Source organism: Danio rerio, chromosome 19 (assembly GCF_052040795.2).
Source record: "Danio rerio strain M-AB ecotype USA chromosome 19, GRCz13ab, whole genome shotgun sequence".
Lineage (NCBI taxonomy): Eukaryota > Metazoa > Chordata > Actinopteri > Cypriniformes > Danionidae > Danio > Danio rerio.
In genome coordinates, this window is record NC_141039.2 from 47,922,344 (window position 1) to 47,943,024 (window position 20,681).

The 20,681-nt window shown below is 38.8% G+C and overlaps 1 protein-coding gene across 4 annotated transcripts in view; it reads right to left on the minus strand.

Annotated features, from left to right (window-relative positions):
* Positions 1 to 402: 402 nt before the first annotated feature.
* The window catches only part of trps1 (trichorhinophalangeal syndrome I), a 262,736-nt gene continuing 242,457 nt past the window's right edge, over positions 403 to 20,681 (minus strand). For 2 of the 4 annotated variants that reach the window (XM_087295078.2, XM_087295077.2), the window contains exon 8: positions 403 to 6,577. In XM_087295078.2, coding sequence (XP_087151204.2) covers positions 5,471 to 6,577 — 1,107 coding nt within the window. In that variant the 3' untranslated portion in view covers positions 403 to 5,470. 4 annotated transcript variants of the gene reach the window in all.

The following is a 20,681-nucleotide window of genomic DNA, read 5'->3' on the forward strand; positions in this document are numbered from 1 at the left end:
GTGACACAGTGGTTAGCACCGTCACCTCACAGCAAGAAGGCCGCTGGTTCAAGTCCCGGCTGGGTCAGTTGGCATTTGGCAGTTTGCATGTTCCCCCTCAGTTCACGTGGGGTTCCTCCGGGTGCTCCACAGTACAAACACATGCGCTATAGATGAATTGAATAAGCTTAATTGGCCATAAAAGTGTGTTGCAGCTAGAACGGCATCTGCTGTGTAAAACATACGCTGGAATAGTTGGTGGTTCATTCCACTATGGTGACCCCTAATGAAAAAGGAAAACAAATGAATACTGTTTTTACTGTATTTTTTAAATAAATACAGTATCTGGGAACAATTCATATAATTACAAAACTGGAATTAATAATAAAAGACCAGAGTAACCACAGTAAAGTACACGAAAAGTTGCTAAAATGTTTTATTATTTTATTATTATCATTATTATTATCATCATTGTCATCATTATTATTCAAGTTTAGATGTAACAGACATCTTTGCCATCTTTATTGAATCTTTTTGCATGTAAAAAAAACCTACATGAGAATGAAAGGAGAAACAAAACCGTTAAGGTGGCAGCTGAAATAATACCAAAGAAAAGTCTAAACTCATCATCTATGCACTTTAAATGCAGCAAGTGTAAAAACAAGAACATTCTACCAATAAAGGTTAAACATTTACATATTTATGCCCTTCGCCTTGACCAGACAAGCTTCCAGGCTCCATCAAATACTCCTTGTGTTTCAATATTGCTGAGACCTTCAAACATAGGCGAGATCTTGTTCGTTTATTATAACGCAGTACCTGTACTTAGCATGCTAATAACACGTTTCCACTTTCTTCTTTAGCAATAGAGTAACTGAAGTGCAAGCATTAACATTTTCAAATCAAAATCGACATTAAAAAGAACTCAAATAAAGGAAAATAAAATGTTATTTAATACCCAACCGTATAAATGATGTTGAAAAGCGTCACTTTATAATGATTTCAGTTCATTTTAAGAGGCATTTGCAGTTAAGCAGCGTTGTAAGGCTAGTTTCCGAGAGAGCAAATTAGACATTTCGAGCCTCAATTCTCTCCTCGTTTCCACCAGTTCATATAAATAATGTCTGTACGAAGTCAGACCGGACCAAACTCACTGAATCTGTGGCCGTGAATGTGGAGGAAAACACACACGGGAGCTCAACTCAATAAAAACAGATTTGTCGCTAGCAACCAGGGCTGATTTTGTTTAGTCATATGAAATGAGAAGCTGTCAATATGCAGAAACATTTCAAATATATCAAGCTTCTTTTCGAACTCGATATGTTCATTCTGAGCTCATTGTTATTCAGTTGTCCACTCCACATGAAAACCACTGCAAAAGGAGCAGAAACCAAAGTACAGCCGGGTGAAACGGCAATATAAATAACAATGTTACGCCTCTTTGAGACACCCGCCATCCAAAGGCACCAGGAACACCTGCAGTTATTAAGTTTCATCAACAGTACATTGAATAAAATTGTACAAAATAATAATAATCTGCTCTGTAGAATTAAAACTGAAAGAAAATCAATTTAGACTGGCAGCAAGTTATTTTTTGTTTATATTATGGAGCACTGGCTCCGATCAGACAACCAAAATAAAGATCCGATTCCCTTAAACGAAGAGCAGGAGAAACAAAAAATAACAGGAAGACTTCAGTCCGATACAACGAGCTTCTTCATCAACTATAAAGCACAAATACATGGCAACAGACACCGGAATGAATACACTACCTGACAAAGGTCTTGTCGCCTTATCCAAGATTTAGGAACTATAATAAGTTTACTTCTAGTTGATCATTTGGGATCAGAAGAGATATGAAGATTACGCTTATTCGACCAAAATAAATTAGGACAGTAGGCTCTGACTTTGCTTATACAGAAATCTTGTCACTTCGAGTTCAGACTGCAGGATTTTTAAAGTAGTGGTGTCACAGATGTTTTCACACTGCTTGACTATCTGGGCTAGCGATTTGCCGCTGCTTTGTTTACACTGCAAGATGGATCGGCGACAGCGGCTTTCACATTGCATGACTTTACAATAGGAAGAATCGCCATCAACTTCGTCTAAACTACGTCTCAGCCAAAAACACATTGTATATTTTTTGTTATTAACTACATAATGAGAAAGAAGCCTTTAATGGGGTAGAAAATGTGCATATTTGCTCACATGGGTTTGAAGGGAATTAGCCATTTCTCCTCAACTTTCTTTTTTAGCTTTCTGTATGAAACGTCAAACAGACTAGTATACTAGTTTTTCCGGTAACACTTTATAATAACCACACACTATAAATCATTTATTAAGCATCAGCAAATAGTGAATTCAATATCTGTTAAGCATTAACTCTACATTAATAAACGTTAGTAAGCAGTTTATAACTGCAGCTATAAATGCTCTATTCTTGACTTATAAGCACCTATATAATGTGTTTAATGATTGTATTTTCATACTTAGTAAATGATTTATTTTTCATTACTAAATTAAGTATCACAATATTTACAAACCAGTTGTATTTAAGAGTAGTTGAGGGTTTTAGGATCATTCAGAATGAGTTAGTAAATGATTAATAAACTATTGAAATCAAAGTTTATGTCTTATTATTCAGGCATATACTAATAGTTAACTAATATGTTAATAAATGCTTTAATAACTCAACATTATGCATTTTTTTGACCTGATCTAAAGTGAGGACTCTTCAAGCTTTATAAATCCCTTATAAATGACAAATAAAGACTCAGGTAAATTCTAAACAGGAAGAATGACATTATTCATTCCTATTCATTTAAAGATACACAAATGAAACTGTACTTCAAATGAAAAATAAATCTTTGCAACCTGATCTAAAATAAAATCTCTATAGAGTTTAAACATTGCATCTTATTTTATTGTTTAATTAATATATTGTTGTTGTTTTATCCAGTTGGATGTCGTATTTTGACACTCCTGTTATTCAGCAATGTTTAAACTTTACAGTAATTTTACTTTTTACAAAGATTGCACAGATTATTGTTCATTTGGTTCTGAGTCTTTAATTGTCATTTATAAGGGATTTATAAAGCATGAAGAGTCCTCACTTTAGATTAGGTCACAAAACTGCGTGAAGTTGAGTTAATAAAGCATTTATTAACATATTAGTTAACTATTAGTATATGCCTGAATAATAAGACATAAACTTTGATTTCAATAGTTTATTAATCATTTACTAACTCATTCTGAATGATCCTAAAACCCTCAACTACTCTTAAATACAACTGGTTTGTAAATATTGTGATACTTAATTTAGTAATGAAAAATAAATCATTTACTAAGTATGAAAATACAATCATTAAACACATTATATAGGTGCTTATAAGTCAAGAATAGAGCATTTATAGCTGCAGTTATAAACTGCTTACTAACGTTTATTAATGTAGAGTTAATGCTTAACAGATATTGAATTCACTATTTGCTAATGCTTAATAAATGATTTATAGTGTGTGGTTATTATAAAGTGTTACCGTTTTTCCTCCATTTCTTGGGTCCAAATAAACCGAATATGAACACTTTTAACTTCTCCCTCAACCTCCCGCTGTCCTGCAGGTACACACACACACTAGTGGATGCTGCTCTCTCATTGGCTGTAGGCGATCGCCGATGTTATTTTCAGTCAAAACTCAGTTCACACGGCATGATTGAATCGCCGACGGCTCCACATATTAAGCGCGGCAAATATTTCACAAGCATCGGCGACTCATCTGCGATTCTCTCAGATTGCGTCTTTAACAGTTCATACAGTGTGATTGTCACTCACGTGCACCGATTTGCCTGTGATTTCAGGCATTTTTCGCAGATTTCTTAAAACCTGTCGGCAAGTCAAAATTGAGGCTAAAATCCTGCAGTCTGAACTCGGCATAACATAAATAATGTCCAGTATAGAGTATAAAGTCCTGCTGCAGTGGAGACAGAATGAATATTGTGTCTGACTCCATCATGAGCTTGGAGGACTGCATCCATACATCTCTGACATGACTCAAATCACTGATTAATAAAGTCATCTGGAATGACAAAGAAAGCGTTCCTGCAGGACTCCCAGAGTTCATCAAGAGTCTTTGGATTCATTTTTAATGCCTCCTCCTTCATCTTACACCAGACATGCTCAATAATGTTCATATCTGGTGACTGGGCTGGCCAATCTTAGAGCACCTTCTTTGCTTTCAGGAGCTTTGAGTGGAGGCTGAAGTATGAGGAGCGCTATCCTGCTGGAGAATTGTCCCTCTATTGTGGTTTGTAATGTAATGGGCAGCACGAATGTCTCGATACCTCAGGCTGTTGATTCTGCCGTCCACTCTGCAGATCTCTCGCACGCCCCAATACTGAATGTAACCCCAAACCATGATTTTTCCTTCACCAAACTTGACTGATTTCTATAAGAAACTTGAGTTCATGCTGTTTCCAGTAGGTCTTCTGCAGTATTTGTGATGTTTGGGATGCAGCTCAACATGGAAAAATAGACCTTCTGCCACTTTTCCAAATGATCAACTAGAAGTCAAGTTATTACTTGTTGCTCTTCCAACCGGAATCAACCACAAGACTTTTGTCAGGTAGTGTAGTGCCCTTTTTGTGGCCAAAGATTACAATAAAAAGATAGTATGTTTGTTTATAATATTCCACCTTTGGAGGAAAGGAAATTGAATGGTTTTACTGTTTTCATGATAAAAAGAACAGAAAGTTCAGGTGTTGCTTCATTACGTCGTTTGCTACATTGGCAAATGTAAACGTTTGTCAGAGCCAAACTCCGGGCCCTCATTCAGACGCGAGTTCAATGTTGCATATCAACATCTCATGTAGAAAATACTTTGTACAATATATCAGGCACTGATCATGTGATTTCACTATTAACAACCTAGAAAAAAAATAGTTTGTTTTTTTCATGTGTGTGTGTGTGTGTGTGTGTGTAATCCTTCCCAAATTTAGTTATAGAGTAACAAGAATTGCATCCCAGCAACTAAGGCAGCAGCTTAAAAGTTTTGATGGAATTCTGTGAGTTCCTTAACTGTGAATCTACCAAACCCAAACAGTAACAAAAGACATTTAGTATAATGTTAACGAGAGACAGTCAACGTAAATCAGCCAAACACATTCCCTGAGGATGCCGGATGTTTGTTTGAGGACGACAGTCATACTGTTGCCATAGTGACAGACGAACGGCTGCCACGTTTCCTACACCGAAGCAGAAAAACATCCTCATGTTCGCCAAGAGAACTTTCCATAGATCCGCCAATAAACACACGGAGACCAAGAGGAAGATGAGTACCTTGCCTTGCTGAACTGCCTCACTAACAAAAATATATCTAAATAGCTACATGTACCGATGTCACCAAAAAAAAAAAGCTGTTAAAAGTGTGTGAGCTCCCACAGACAAAATGCTATGCTAAGTTTCTTGCATTAGGCACCATCTTGGCACGTAAAAAGCTCATTGGTTAGAAGGGTTGGGTTCGGGAGCCGCCCGGTGCAGGCCTCGCTGGATGTGCGTGGTGAAATCGTATTTATCGGAGCACGCGTGCAGGCAGATGCTGCACTGGAAGGGCCCGCCGTCTCCGTGGCAGCTCATATGCAGGGCGTACAAGACCTCGTCCAGGAAGACAATCCCACAATGGACGCATTTACTGGAGAGATCGTCTTGCGTGGCTTGATCAACTTTCTCCGATTGAGAAGACGACTTCGGGGTTGAGCGTTCCTCTTCAGGGTCATCCATTCGGTCAGAAGCAGGGGACGCTAGTTTCTCCTTAGCACTGAGCGCTCCGTTGGACGTCGGACTTGGTTTGGAATGTTTCATGGCCAGGTCAAGAGGAGTATCGCTTTCGGGTCCAGAAGCTGTCGGAGGTGGAAAGTGAGGCGGTAAACTGAAGGCAGGATAAGGCACGAAGCTTTGGCACGGATTAGGAAGTCCAGCACTCAAATAGTGACCTGCTGCGTTTCCCGGAACAGACATCTTATATTTAGTCCAGAAGCGCAGCCAGTCTGTTTCGTTTTGCAGGTCGTTATGGAGAAACGGCAGGCTGAAGATGGGATACTGGTATTTCTCGATGGGGCTTCCAGGCGGAGAGTAGCTAGCTTGTTTTGATGGACGCATGTACTTCTCAATTGGACTGCCTCTTTCTGATCCACCTTTCCCATCTGCGCCTTGGGGTCCTAAACTGAGCCCGTTCCCCTCGGCGGATCCTCCGTCCACTGGACTCTTGTGCATATGCAGCGGAGGCATACGCTTGTGGATCTCCAGCGTCTGGTTGACGAGGAAAGCGTGTGTGGAACGGGGACTGGGGTGACTTTTGGTTCCAGAGGGGCCGTAAGCCTCGTATTTGACTTGGGCCTCTGCTCGTGATAGAGATCCGTCGGATCCGTTGTCTTCTGTCCTCCTTTCTAAGGGACTCCCGTTCAGACGCTCCTCGCTGTTGACCCGCTGCTGTTTGGAGCCCACCTGCTCTGATGGCATGGGGTCGGGGTTCAGGCGCTTCCGTGTCCGTCGACGGATGATCTGCTCACCGTTGTTTTGCTTGATTATGTTCAGCGGTCTGGGGGTCTGCAAGAGAAATATTTAAGATTAGAAAACACACTTGATAAACCGAATAAGGCTTTAATATATTCACTATATTTTTTCACATGTGCCAGTTGTGTTGACAGAAGAATCGGAAAGACAAAGCAATTTTTTTAATTGCAAAGCAGAGTTTTACAAATTTTATAAAAAACATATTGTTCTGTTGTACTTATGAATATAAACAAATAGCCCCTTTACAGTTTTTAAATATGTGTTTGTCACATCAATACAATCACAAATGACAGATAATTTTATTTAAGAAGTAATGTACCGAAAAGCATGTCCACGCTTGTTGACTCCAGGGCATTAAAAATGCTGATTTACAACTAGTGATATGCACACTGCACAAAACGCTTTTCTTACTTGTAAACTAGTTGTTTATTATGCACTGCAAAAATGACGTTCCCTCTTGGATATCTTTGTCTTGTTTCTAGCCCAAACACTTAAAAATTCTTAAATCAATTCTTGTTTTAAAGGGCACACAGTTTACCCCTTTTTTATGATTTATTATTAATATTATGTGTGTGCGAGGCAGTGGCGCAGTAGGTAGTGCTGTCGCCTCACAGCAAGAAGGTTGCTGTTTCGACCATCGGCTCAGTTGGCGTTTCTGTGTGGAGTTTGCATGCTCTCCCTGCCTTCGTGTGGGTCTCCTCCGGGTGCTCCGGTTTCCCCCACAGTTCAAAGACATGCGGTACAGGTGAATTGGGTAGGCTAAATTGTCCGTAGTGTAAGAGTGTATGAGTGTGTGTGTGGATGTTTCCCAGAGATGGGTTGCGGCTGGAAGGGCATCCGCTGCGTAAAAACTAGCTGGATAAGTTGGCGGTTCATACCGCTGTGGCGACCCCGTATTAATAAAGGGACTAAAGAAAATGAATGAATATTATGTTTGTTCTGAGTGTGCCAGTTTAGGTTCAGTTCAAAACACAATTCAGTGTTATTTTGGAGGCGTTTACACAGCTCGCTGTTTTAGGGGTCTGTTGCTTCATTAGTTTCGACTTCACACCATACGTAACAGGGGGGCAGAGCCACGAGCTTCACCGCTCTATGTTTGGCGACAGACAGGCAGACAGACAGAGAGAAGCAACATGAGTGAGAGGATCAGCATTCAGCCATACATGTACGACTCGAACACAGACCAAGCAGAGAGTACACAACCATCTGTGTCTTTGTATAGTTTTAAAGCCAACTGTGTGCTAGTTTAAATTGCAGATCTTGCACACCGAGACTAATAAAAACACACACTGAATAACTTTGACTGAGGCACCGGATGCGCCACTCAAAGCCGCGACACATCACACCAGACACACACATTCGGATGTTATTTGAAATGAAACTATTCAGATGGCACTCTGTAGAGTGGTAGAAATATGAAGTGTCCCGAATCGTGGCTGTGCGCCGCGGACAGGCGCTGCGTGGCGCAATGCTGAGCGGCACTTCTGGTGTGCGACCTGCAGGCAAGTTCGTGGGTGGGGGAACGCACTCCTACGTCAAGTTGCGGTCGCTCTGAAAACCGCTCCAATTGGTCCACCGTTTTTATGTTGTTAAATAAAAAAATTTAAAAAAAAGGACTGTGTGTGTTTATATCACCCCAATATGACGGTCTATACACTATACTTACACACACGTCCGGCCAAACAGCTTGAAAAGTAGATTTTTCACCATAGGTGCCCTTTAAGAAATAGTATGCCAAAATGAATTGAGTTTTTTCCTTAATAGTCTTGTTTGTCCTTTTGATATATATTGCTTCCCACATTGGTAGATTAATTTGATCGTTTCGAGGAAAAAAAATCACTTCATTTTGCATTATTATTTCTAAAAACAAGACAATATGTTTTGCTTGTCTAGTAAATGCTTTTTGATAAAAGAATTTTGAGATATTTGGACTAGAAACAAGACAAAATATCTAAGAAGGAAAGGCATTTTTGCAGTACAAAATAAGCAACTAGTTCACAACAGCTGTCATGCATAAGCCCAATAAAAATGCTTAATGTTGTGGTTAACATTAACCAAGAATGATGAACACATTAGAAACCTTAAGAAATGGAGCTTCACTGTATACTGTAAACAATTTATATAAGCGAGTTTGTAAAAAATCAACATCTTCAATTATTATTATGTTTTTCATTTGATGAAAATAAACAAAGACAAACATTAGAATGATTAACAAGACATGTACATTAGGACACAGTCATAGTTTATAATTATTAATATAATAGTTTAACCATTTAATGTTTTGTCTATCAACATTGTCCATTGATGATGTGTTTCAGTGTCAGCCATACATTTAAGCTCGTCCATTCACAAGGGGCGTCAGCTTCAACGCTTCCCATTCTCTTATAATGGGTAACGTCAGGCATTGCCGAACTGCATTGTGAATGTGTCGGCGCTGCTTCAGAGGCGTTGCTCGCTGCAGAAGTTGGGACTTGCTCAACTTTTCAAGTGCAGACGGAAGCGTCAGCCAATCAGATCACTGTATGCAAATGTAACAAAGGCCATCTAGTAAGTGCTGTGCAGGCAAACCTTACTCTTCTGACCTCTAAAAGTGCTCTAGCGACAGACACTAAAGGCCATGGTCTTTAGCCTCCTTGGTAGAGCAGCCGACTCCCATGCGAAAGTTCGCCAATTCGATACCAGCACGGAGCGGGTTGGGTGGTTGTAGGACCAGCGGGGTTACACAAACACACCAGCTTAGACAGTGGCCTATTGCTGACTAATTTCATTGGCTGAAGCTGCTATGACGATCGCGTCAGCCCCAACTTCAGACATGCCCTCTGTCAAGCATTGACGCTGAAGCCCCATGTGAATGGGCCGCTAATCAGCATAAATGTCCTTGAACTCCACCTATATATTATTACTTTTATTTTGCATTTCATAGATAAACATCCATCTAATCCATGTGACAAAAATACAGAAAAAATCTTGATGTGTGTTTTTAAGTTCAATTATTAAAAGCCCAAAAACAAAGCAGCAACCACAGAGTCCTAAAGGTAAAATTTTTATGATCCGGCAAGTCTCTACAGTCTCCATGAGTGTGAACCAAACAAATGCTCCTGTGTGTGTGTGTGTGTGTGAGAGAGACTGGACCTGATCTATTTACAGCCTCACAAAAGCACTTTCTGATCTAATATTGTGATTTCAGCACATTCCTTCAGGGACTCCGACGACACACTCCTGTAATTAAGCTGGCTAGCACAATAATCAGCAATCAAATGCCTATTAATTACCACTTTAATTTTCACCAGACTAACTCAAATCAAGCCAGTACACTGAACAAAACGGCTTCATTGGATTTACTCAGTGTTTTAAGGTAGGATGTTACCAAACAAATCAAGTTGAACACTACTCAGTTTAATTTGTTTGTATAAATTCAACCCATAGACATAGTTCGCAACCACTTAGCTTAAAGTAAACCCAATGAATACTTTTTTTCAGTGTGCAATGAGCTAACCTTTTTTAAGCTCCACTACAGTGGTCTCAATGGATGGAACTGTTATCAATAGTACTATTTTACTAGAGAGAGAGAGAGAGAAAAGCGAGGCAACTGTATGTTCCTTCTCATCCTTTACACTGAAATGGAAAGTGCTGCGGTCGGAGAGATGAGAGATATGCATATTTCCTTGGGTGGCAGACCTGCAACAGGAGGGAAAGAATAGAGCACTTGTCTGTAATCTGTTTTTCTGAGCTCAGATTCCGTCCTGGTAGGCAGAGGCTGGAGGAGGGGGGGCTTCAGTGAGGTGACGCAACTCATCTAGTCTTCTGCTAGACTGCCAGACACAATCTTCCAAGGCCTCGCTTGATGCACAGATCACCCACGACTCACCCAGAGACACAGATAATTGGCAGAAGAACAATGCGGCTCCGTCTCCTGCACCTTCAGCTCTGCTTGTTGACTTTGAGGTGGAGGCGCATCCAGGGAATCAATCATGTACAGTCACCAACACCATCCTCTACAGCGCACACTCGTCCCAAGGTTATTCCAGTTTGACTGAATTTCACTTCGTTCTTATTTAGATTCTTTACATTTGGTCATTTAGCAGGTGATTCTGTCTTTACAATTGAGGAGGCAGTCAGTGATTTAACAAGAAGAGGCAATACACACAACACTAGTGCTAGTTATACAAAGGAACTGCGTGTGCTCAGAGAATTCAGTGCTGATTTAAACTTCTGCGTCAAGTGATCAGTGTGACCCATGGTGCATGCCTTGCGCGTTGTGCATCTATACTTCTGTGTGCTGTTTGAGTTTAACACTATATAACAATAACACTTCCAAAACGCTAGTTGGCAGCGGATTTACACTCACCGGCCACTTTATTAGGTACACCTTACTAGTACTGTGTTGGATCCCCTTTTGCCTGCAGAACTGCTTTAACTGTTTGTGGCAGAGATTCAACAAGAGATTTTGCTCCATATTGACCTGATAGCATCACGCAGTTGCTGCAGATTTGTCTGCTGCACATCCGTGATGCGAATTTACCATTCCACCACATCCCAAAGCTGCTCTATTGGATTGAGTCTGGTGGCTGTGGAGGCCATTTGAGTACAGTGAACTCATTGTCATGTCCAAGAAACCAGTCTGAGATGATTCAGGCTTTATGACATGATGCGTTATCCTGCTGGAAGTAGCCATCAGAAGATGGAGACACTGTGCTCATAAAGGGATGGACATGGTCAACAATACTCAGGTAGGCTGTGGTGTTGACACGATGCTCAACTGGTGCTAGTGAGTCCAAAGTGTGTCAAGAAAATATCCCCCACGCCATTAGACCACCAGCTGTTGATACAAGGACGGATGCATCCATGCTTTTATGTTGTTGATGCCAAATTCTGACCCTATGATCTGAATGTTGCAGCAGAAATCGAGACTTATCAGACCAGGCAATGTTTCTCCAAACTCTATTGTCTAATATTGGTGAGTCTGTGTGAATTGTAGCCTCAGTTTCCTGTTCTTGGCTGACAGGAGTGGCACCCGGTGTGGTGTTCTGCTGCTGTAGCCCACCTGCCTCAAGGTTGGACATGTTACTTGTAAACACTCGCTATAATGGGCTTGCTGCTCTCGGCTCCACCCATACTTGTCAGCACTACCAAGCTGACCAATCACAGAGCTTGTGCTACGCATTATTGTGACGTTTAGTTGCATTCTTTAAGAGGTGCACATCGGCGTCAGCCATGCGACCACGCCTAGGCTGCGCTGGACCATACCTCTGCGCTCAACGTAGAAGTATAAATACTTCATAAGAAGGTGGTTAAGGGTTAAGGTGGGTAATTTTTTAAGAGAGGAAAAGAAGATTTTTTATTTTTATTTTTTTTTGAGGGAAAGTGAGAGTGTTTCTACAAGAGGTTTTACCAACCCCATTCATCTGTGTAAAGCACACTCAATAAATGCTTTTTTTAGGGTAGTGATTATATATTTAAATTGGCTGATTCTATTTTAACATTTGCTGTATATTTCAGCTTTTGTTTTAGTTTGTTTTGGTAATGTTTTTTTTTTCTATTTAGTTTTTATACATTTAGTTTCAAGTTTACAATGCAGAAAAAAAAAACAAAAGCTTTTTGTCTTGTTTCTAGTCCAATTTGCAAAATTCCTAAATCAGGAAGCATTTTCTAGACAAGCAAAAACTATTGTCTTGCTTATAAAAAGTCAAAACTAAGTGACTTTTGCCTTAGAACAAGCAAAATATCTGCCAATGGGAGAAGCAAAATAATTGTATATCAAAGCCAAAACCAGATTATTTTCCTGACCCTATTGGTAGGTAAATTGGTCACACTTTACAATAAGGTTCATTAGTTAATGTTAATTAATGCATTTACTAACATGAACAAACAATGAACAATACATTTACTACATATTTGTTCGTGTTAGTTAACGTTAGTTAATGAAAATACAGTAGTTCATTGTTAGTTCATGTTAACTCATGGTGCATTAACTAATGTTAACAAGCACGGACTTGGATGTTAATAATGCATTAGTAAATGTTCAATTATGATTAATAAATGCTGTACATCTGTTGTTCATGATTAGTTCATGTTAATAAATGCATTAACTAATGAACCTTATTGTAAAGTGTTACCGGTAAATTACCTTATTTTATGAAAAAACTTAATTATTCCTAAAAACAAAACTATTATTTGTGCTTGTCAAGAAAATGCTTCTTGATTTAAAAAAAAAGGATGGACTAGAAACAAGACAAACACTTTAAGAAAAGCAGTTTTGCAGTGTAGTTTTAATAATTATAGTTGTTTAGATAAAAAAAAACACAGTGTTGAACGAAGCAAAGTTAGATGTTTACCTCCTTTAATGCAAACCTCTAGTGATATTTTTTTTGTAACAAACACTGAATTAAAAACCACACAAATGCAATTTATAGGAATAAAATAAAAAATAAGACAAATTTCTTCCTATTAAAGATCATGCATGTAGTTAAAAACAAGCCTAGATTATTTTTTGGCAGCAGATGTAGAATGACAGAACACATATTTTATGTTTATATAGAAAAGATGTTTTGTACATAACAATCATGCTCTCTCTGATGATTTTGTACGTAAAACACATCTACTGGTATTTCTCAGATTTTCTACCATAAAACGAGCGTTTATTAATTTCGAAAACAATTATTATTTTTTGCTAATCATTAATTAGTTTGAGTTTTTCAGTGACTGTTGTTAGTTTCAGTCAGTTTTAGCTCTTCATTTACAGTATTGGTAATATCTTATTTTATTTTAATTAAGGAAAATATGTCTGATTAATAGTTTGTCTTAGTTTCAGGATCGGGTCAAATGCAAGCACTTTTCCACATGCTTTTTCAAACCTTTCCAGCAAATTTACATTCAATATTTGCATGCATATGCTGCACATACTTCATAACATTATAACAGTATTGTGTAGTTTAACATAATATAGTATTCAAGGAAAACTATACAGACACTAAAATGTTTTTATTTTACACCAAAGCAAACCTATCTATTTTATTATAAAAAAATTGTTTACTACTGTTACCTATTAAGTAACAAACTATTTAGAATTATTAATTGCATTCTCGAGCAGTTTCTCCAAAATCTAAGCACTTTTTAAACCTATATAATACTAGATACAAATCCAGCACCTGTAAGAACCCAAATATTTTCTTTTACTAAAAAAAAACCCTTGCTAGATCCACCGTCACGTTCACTCGCTGAGAAAAACAGCTTCTCTCTGACAGAAGAAATTCATCATTTTTCTGGTTCCCTCTTGAAAATAATGTATGCAAACTTGCGCCTTTGGCTCTGCAGCATATGTTCTTGGGGAAGAAACGGGAGATGTGTGTTTTCAACAATGTTTGGCCACCGGGGAGCGGAGTTAAATCTAAAACAAATCTTCCAGTGTTGCTTAAGTTGAGTTAATGCCGTGTGATGGATGGTGTTAGGATGCGAGCGCTCACTCTTTTGGAAGATGTCAGGCTGGATGTCTGTCTGAGCGGAGGACGGGGATAAAAGCCAGACTGAAAGAAAGAGTGCCCTCTACTGCTGGACCGTGTCAGACCCTCACACACACACACACACACACACACACTGGACAGTCTCTCCTGAACTTTACATTCTGCTCATATCTGAATAACTGCAAGATTTTAGGATTATAATTATAATGGATAGTGCTTGGTTATTGGTTAACTGAGTTCTTGGCTTTTCTGTTTCAAATATTACATCTTATTATACTATATGTTATACTATTATTTTATTATACTATAAGTTGTTTGATTAAATCTACTTATTATACACTTAACAACAGATTTGTTTCATTTAATAAAACATGTTATGGTAATGCATAGTTTAAAAAGAAAAATAATGTATATAATATGATATAAAATGACCCAGAAATGCCCTCCAAAAAGAGCTATAATGCATTTAATAAATGCTGCAATGCGCAAAATATTAAATAAACTAAAAAATAAGTTTATTTCAACTAAAAAATAATAATAAATACACTCCATTTAAAAAAATAACATACTGTAGCAAAATAAATACGAATATAATAAATATTTGCAACACTAAAATATATATAATGATAAATTAATTTAGAAAAATTGGAATATTAATGGCAAAAAGGATGACAAAATATTTCCAAATAATAAAATACATATGCATATAAATGCTAAGACAAGCAAAAAATATATGAAATATGAAATAGGGGGGAATAAAAAAATGAATAGAATATGCATAACAAAAGAGTATTAAAAAATAAATAAATAAATCACTCCCACATAGATAGGATGAGATATCCCAAATAGATATACCCCTCCATAAATATATGTATACATTAAATATTAACATGAAAATAATTTACATCTACATAATAATCCTAAAAGGTGCAGTAAGTTTGACACCCAGTGGTTGAACTAAGTATTGCACTCCTGGTTCAAAACACAAACAAGAGCAGGTTGAAAGATTGACGACACCAACAGAAGCGAGTCTGACTATTGAGCCTAAAGACTGTTTTAGGCCCAATCCCAATTCTCTTTTTGTAGCCCTTCCCCTTGGCCCTTAAAACCGAGTGTTAAGGGGAAGGGCTTCGAAATGTACCCCTAAGAATTGGGACAGCACTACAGCACCTGCACACATCATCATTTGTCATCGTGATCTCTTGCTTCAAATGAGATCAGACGATCGCGACTGCTGTAGGGATTCCAGTTGTGGTATTTGTTGGTGTTTATCTTCAGGAAATGACAGAAGGCATGTATTTTGTTATCATAACAATCTAATGTGGCAATAAGATCATAACTGTACTGTGCATTTACACAGTGGCCATATTCATCACTGTAAACACACCAAAAACAGCATTAACATTACTGCAGACACTGTAAAAAGGCCATTCCCAGCCACTAGACTTTTCTGACAGGGGATTGGATGTTGTGAGACTGATATTCAGGAGTTATGATTATGGGTTAAAGATTGCAAAATTTTGCGGTTATTATTTAAGTTTTTTTTTTAAAGCATGACCGTAAAACACGAGCGCGGTTATGAATATATTAAAGCATGTGCTTGTTTGTTGTAAGAATTTGTAATAATGACAAAAAAATGACTAATTTGTGGATCTTCATACTCCCGGGTGCAGCTATACTGCCGTTGTAGCAGATGTATTCTGGGAAATTTTCTTACTCCTTGGTTTCGTGTGTGGTCCTAAAAAATCTCCATTTGAAGGGGTGTATACCCCTTCCCCTTAGCCCTAGGGAAGGGCTGAGGGGTAGAATTGGAATTGGGCCTTAAGTCGTGTTCTAAATAAAAGCAACGACACGTGACAGAAGGAATATTTTGCATATTAAAAAGAGTTTTTGTCCTAACCAACACCTGAATTTTATATTTTAGAAACAGCTTCTGTTTCTCACAGGTGAACAACATGATAAACTGATCACCTCAGGTACACCTCATATGCTTTATTCAGTGTTAAATGCAAATAATGTGAGTCTGAATGCCATTTTACATGACATTTAGTGCCATACTACTGAAAGCAGCAGCAGATGGTTCAGCTCAGATCTGGAGAACAAAATAAACCGTTTGAAATTGAACTTCAGAACTGAGACTTAGTGCAAACCAACACATATCAGTGATTCAGCATCTACATTTAGTTCCAACCCTGCTCCAACACACTTACCTGTAGGTTTCAAACACGCCTGAAGGACTCAATTAGTTTGATCAGGTGTGTTTAATTAGGGTTGGAACTAAACTGTGCAGGGCTGCGGCCCTCCAGGAATTGAGTTTGACATCCCTGATCTAGTGCAAACAGCCAAATTGCTTATCGCTGCGTATCCCGTCATGTAGTGTGTTGTTAGGACACGTGTTTACAAAGTAACCTGCTCACCTAATGTTTACGTTCGTAATATTTATATTATTTGCTAATTAATAACCACCTCATGTGGAACTCTGAATCTGCGTCTCATTTCAGAGTCTGCTACTGTCCACCGGAGGTCGCATTTCAGTTTCAGACACATGCTTTGAGAGCCTTCATGACTAATTGAATGAAACATGCCGTTTTACATCTGTTTTCCCGGGGTGCTGAAATATAATTGGTTAAACTGGCATTGGGCGAGTTAAATGACCAAAACAAAGACGTAACGCACATTTTCAAAGCAGAATATCTCACTTCAGCATTGTTTTTCAGATAAACAAGAACGTTCACTTAGCATGTTTCTGAAATATCTGCAAACATATGATGGTGTTTTTATGCGTTAGAAGCAGTGGTGTAAAGTAACTAATTACAAATACTCAAATTACTGTAATTGAGTAGCATTTCTCAGGAATTGTAATTTAGCAAGTAGTTTTAAAACTGTGTACTTTTACTTTCTTTTGAGTACATTTTTAGTGCAGTAATCAGTACTTTTACTCCACTACTTTCCTTCAACCTTATTTTTACTTGTCTATGGGGATTAGAAAACTCAGTCCTGTGATTCCCGTCCAATCAAATCTCACATAGATGGTATATCACATCATAATGAACTACCTCAAAATAGGGTTGATCAAAAGAAATATATTAATGCAATTCAAATATATAATACATTAACTGATGTTTACTTTAAACCTATTATAAATATATATTTATATTGTTCAATTATAATGATTAAAATATTTTTTGTTAAATATTTTGTGGCTAAAAAGTATCGGTTTAGGCACCGGTACAGTTTTAAAAGTATCAATTTAGCACCGGTATTGAAATAAACAATACCCAACCCTACCTTAAAACATGTGTGCTTTGTAATTGCAGCAAAGTGTTTGGAAGCATTAAAAGTTTACAAGGTGTCCAAAATCTTTACATGCATTGACCCAGAGACTGTTAAGATGCAGGTCACTGATGAGAAGATGACAGATGTTTACTGTATGATGATCGAAATGGCCTTAAACACCCAGCAGGCATAAGACTTCAACATGACGTCAGAATTAAGTTGTACCCCAGTGTCACGGGGATGTTGCATTTTGTTTTACCATGAAAATCATGGAAGTGTCAGCATGTGATGCCAAAATGACGTTGGATGTTTGCTCGACATTGGATTTACGTCACTTTGCAACACAACGTAAAATCAACCAAATATCAACGTCATTTGATGTTGTTATTGAACAAATAACGTTGCCCTTAGATGCTGGCTAGACAATCTAACCTAATATTAATGTCTTATGATGTTGTGTGCCTGCTGAGCAATAACTCGATGCACTACAGAATGTTACGTTTACATTACATAACGCATCAGCTTTTAAAAGCGTAATACTCACTACTCTTGAGTAATTTTGAAAGGGCTACTTTTTACTCATACTTTGAGTAATATTTACAGCAGATACATTTACTCACTACATTTTTAGGCAAGTAATGGTACTTTTACTTGAGCATGATTTTTCAATACTCTTTCCACCACTTGTTAGAAGTACCTACATACAAACAGCACCTTTAATACTGCAAGTAAGGATATATTAGGCATATCCAGCACTTAAATTTGTATGACACATAAGGAAAACTACAAGTCATCTGTTTAATAATAAATTACTGTGTAGCTACCCAGCAACCTTGAAACTCTCCATATTATCCAGTTTTGAGTCTCCGTGTACCTCAGAGCATGTGTGAAACTGAGAAACTTTCTCTTTTTTAAGTTATTAAGCACTCAAAGGAGCCTGCAAGGCCTTTTTCTTGACCACTCTCTCCATGAACAAACTCATGAAGCCTTTCCATCCACTTCTTTTGGGTTTTCTCATTCCAACATGTGGTCAGAGTTCAGAAAGCGCTCGACGTGTTCTTTCTGCATCCCACATAAAACCTTCCATGATGGCCAGTGTGAAAAAGCGGCGAGTTTTATGTCGTTCACTGACGCGCACGCCGACTCCTATTATTAGAAGATAAAATCTGACGGACATTTATTATTGCAATGTGTTCTGGCATGAGGAACCCAGAGCTCCATTTAGGGCTCTCCATAGTGTGCTTTTATGAGGTGCTATTATGAAATGATTTCTGTACAGCATATAAAAGGTTTTATTCAAAAGTATAAAAATACTACTGGAAACGGACCGCCAGGCGGACGTGAAGGACACGCTCTCCTATTGTTTATCAAAGCGAGAAGCTGAAAAAAGTGAGGAATCTTCTAGTGAACAGCAGCCCTGCAGAGATGACTCAGTAGCTTATAGATAAAAGCAGAAACAAACATAATCTGGAGACTCCATGTGCAGTTTTTCTATTAGCTGTATACAAGCTGATGGTCCACTGCAGAATCGAACATCCACAGCTGATCATCTCACCTCAGCACTGTAAAGCAGTGTTTCCCAACCCAGTTCCTAAAGGCACGCCAACAGTACACAAATGTAAATATTTTAAAATAGGCACTATTCTTGCAAATAAACTGCATAGTTGCAATCTAAACAACAATATTTTCGACTAAAAAAGCCTCAAAATTATATTTTGTTGTGTAACAGCAGTAATATTTGTCAAACTGTAGTGTCTGCTTGTTGCTGGCTGTGTGTGGGCGGAGTAATACACAAAGGGTAAAGAGGCTGTACAGGTGCTGATATAACTTAAATATATCATGGCTATCAGCCAATCAGATTTGAGAACCAGACATAACTGTTGTATAAATATATATATATATATATATCAACCTCTGTAATTGTCAAGAACAGTGGTCCTCGACCACCAGGCCGGTACCGGTGCGTTGATCAACTGGTACCGGGCCGCACACGAAATCATAAATTATTTCTGTTTTATTTATTATCTCAGTCTGAATGATCTTATATTTTGAAAAATTACTGTATTTTCTCACTTACATCAGCGCCCAAATTCAACCCACAAGCAGCAGAATGAGTAAGAAACAGACAACATTGGAAAGTTTCTTTGCGAAGAGGCTTAACGAAGGACCTACAAACTACCAAGGAATTGATCCACAACCCATTTGTCAACATATTAGGTCAATCCAGCATGTCTGTGCAAGAAGATCAACTGTTGAAGATCGCACATGACGGCGGCCTTTGGGCGATGTTCGCATATCGTGTCTAGAGTTCAAGCAAGTTTGTTATTTCCATTAGAGGAAGGTGCACATCCTCACGCCTTCCAGACTCACCCAGTTGAATGAATGCCGCGAGTGCACCGCTAGTCACATGACAAAAATCAGCTTCAGCTTGTATGGAATATTCACATTTCAGTAGATTAATTATCTCAGACAAACACAGAACACCCAAACACTGCAGTGCTTTGTAGTTTTCTTAATAAATAAATCTTGTATCAGAGTTGCAGCAATGATTTGTCAGCTTGTCTTCCTCTAAGAAAACAGTAGTTGGTCGCCAAGCAACTTAAGAACCAATGCAGTCCTATCAACGGCTACAGCGGAATGAACCGTTGACTATTCCAGCATATGTTTTATGCAGCGGATGCCCTTCCGCCCGCAACCCAGTACTGGGAAACACCCATACACACTCATACACTACGACCAATTTAGGTAATTCAATTCGCCTATAGAGCAAGTGTTTGGACGGTGGGGGAAACCGGAGCACCCGGAGGAAATCCACACTAACAAGGGGAGAACATACAAACTCACCAGCCAGGACTCGAACCAGCGACCGTGCTGTAAGGTGACAGTGCTAACCACTGAGCCACCATGCCACCTACCCATGTCAAATAAACGTAAACAAGGTTTAACATCAGCGTGATCTTTCTCTGTCGCAGCGGAGACTGATGCGAGCGTCACGGCAGTGCATGATGGAACTTCAGCATAAACGTCAAACTTAAAGCACGAGCCAACTTATTTACTCCAGACAGTGTTTAATGTGGGCCAGTAAATGGAGCGCACAGTAACTCACAGACGTGCACTGATCGCAGACGGTGAGATGTGTGTGTCTGCGTGGGGTCAAGTGAGCACGACTGAAGCCGCCATGTGCCACGGGCCCCTGAAAGAGGCTCTTGTGGAGCAGGCGATGCTGTGGTTCCCGACTGCTTTACCACACTGACTCAGTTGGCCCTCTATCCTAGCCTGTGCCACCCAGGCGCTGGTCCCGAATGCCACAGGCTCCCAGCACTGCATACGGAGAGAGCCAAACACTCGCAGACTTGACCCAATTCTGAAGCCACTCCAAAGATTAGAATGCTGAAGCAATG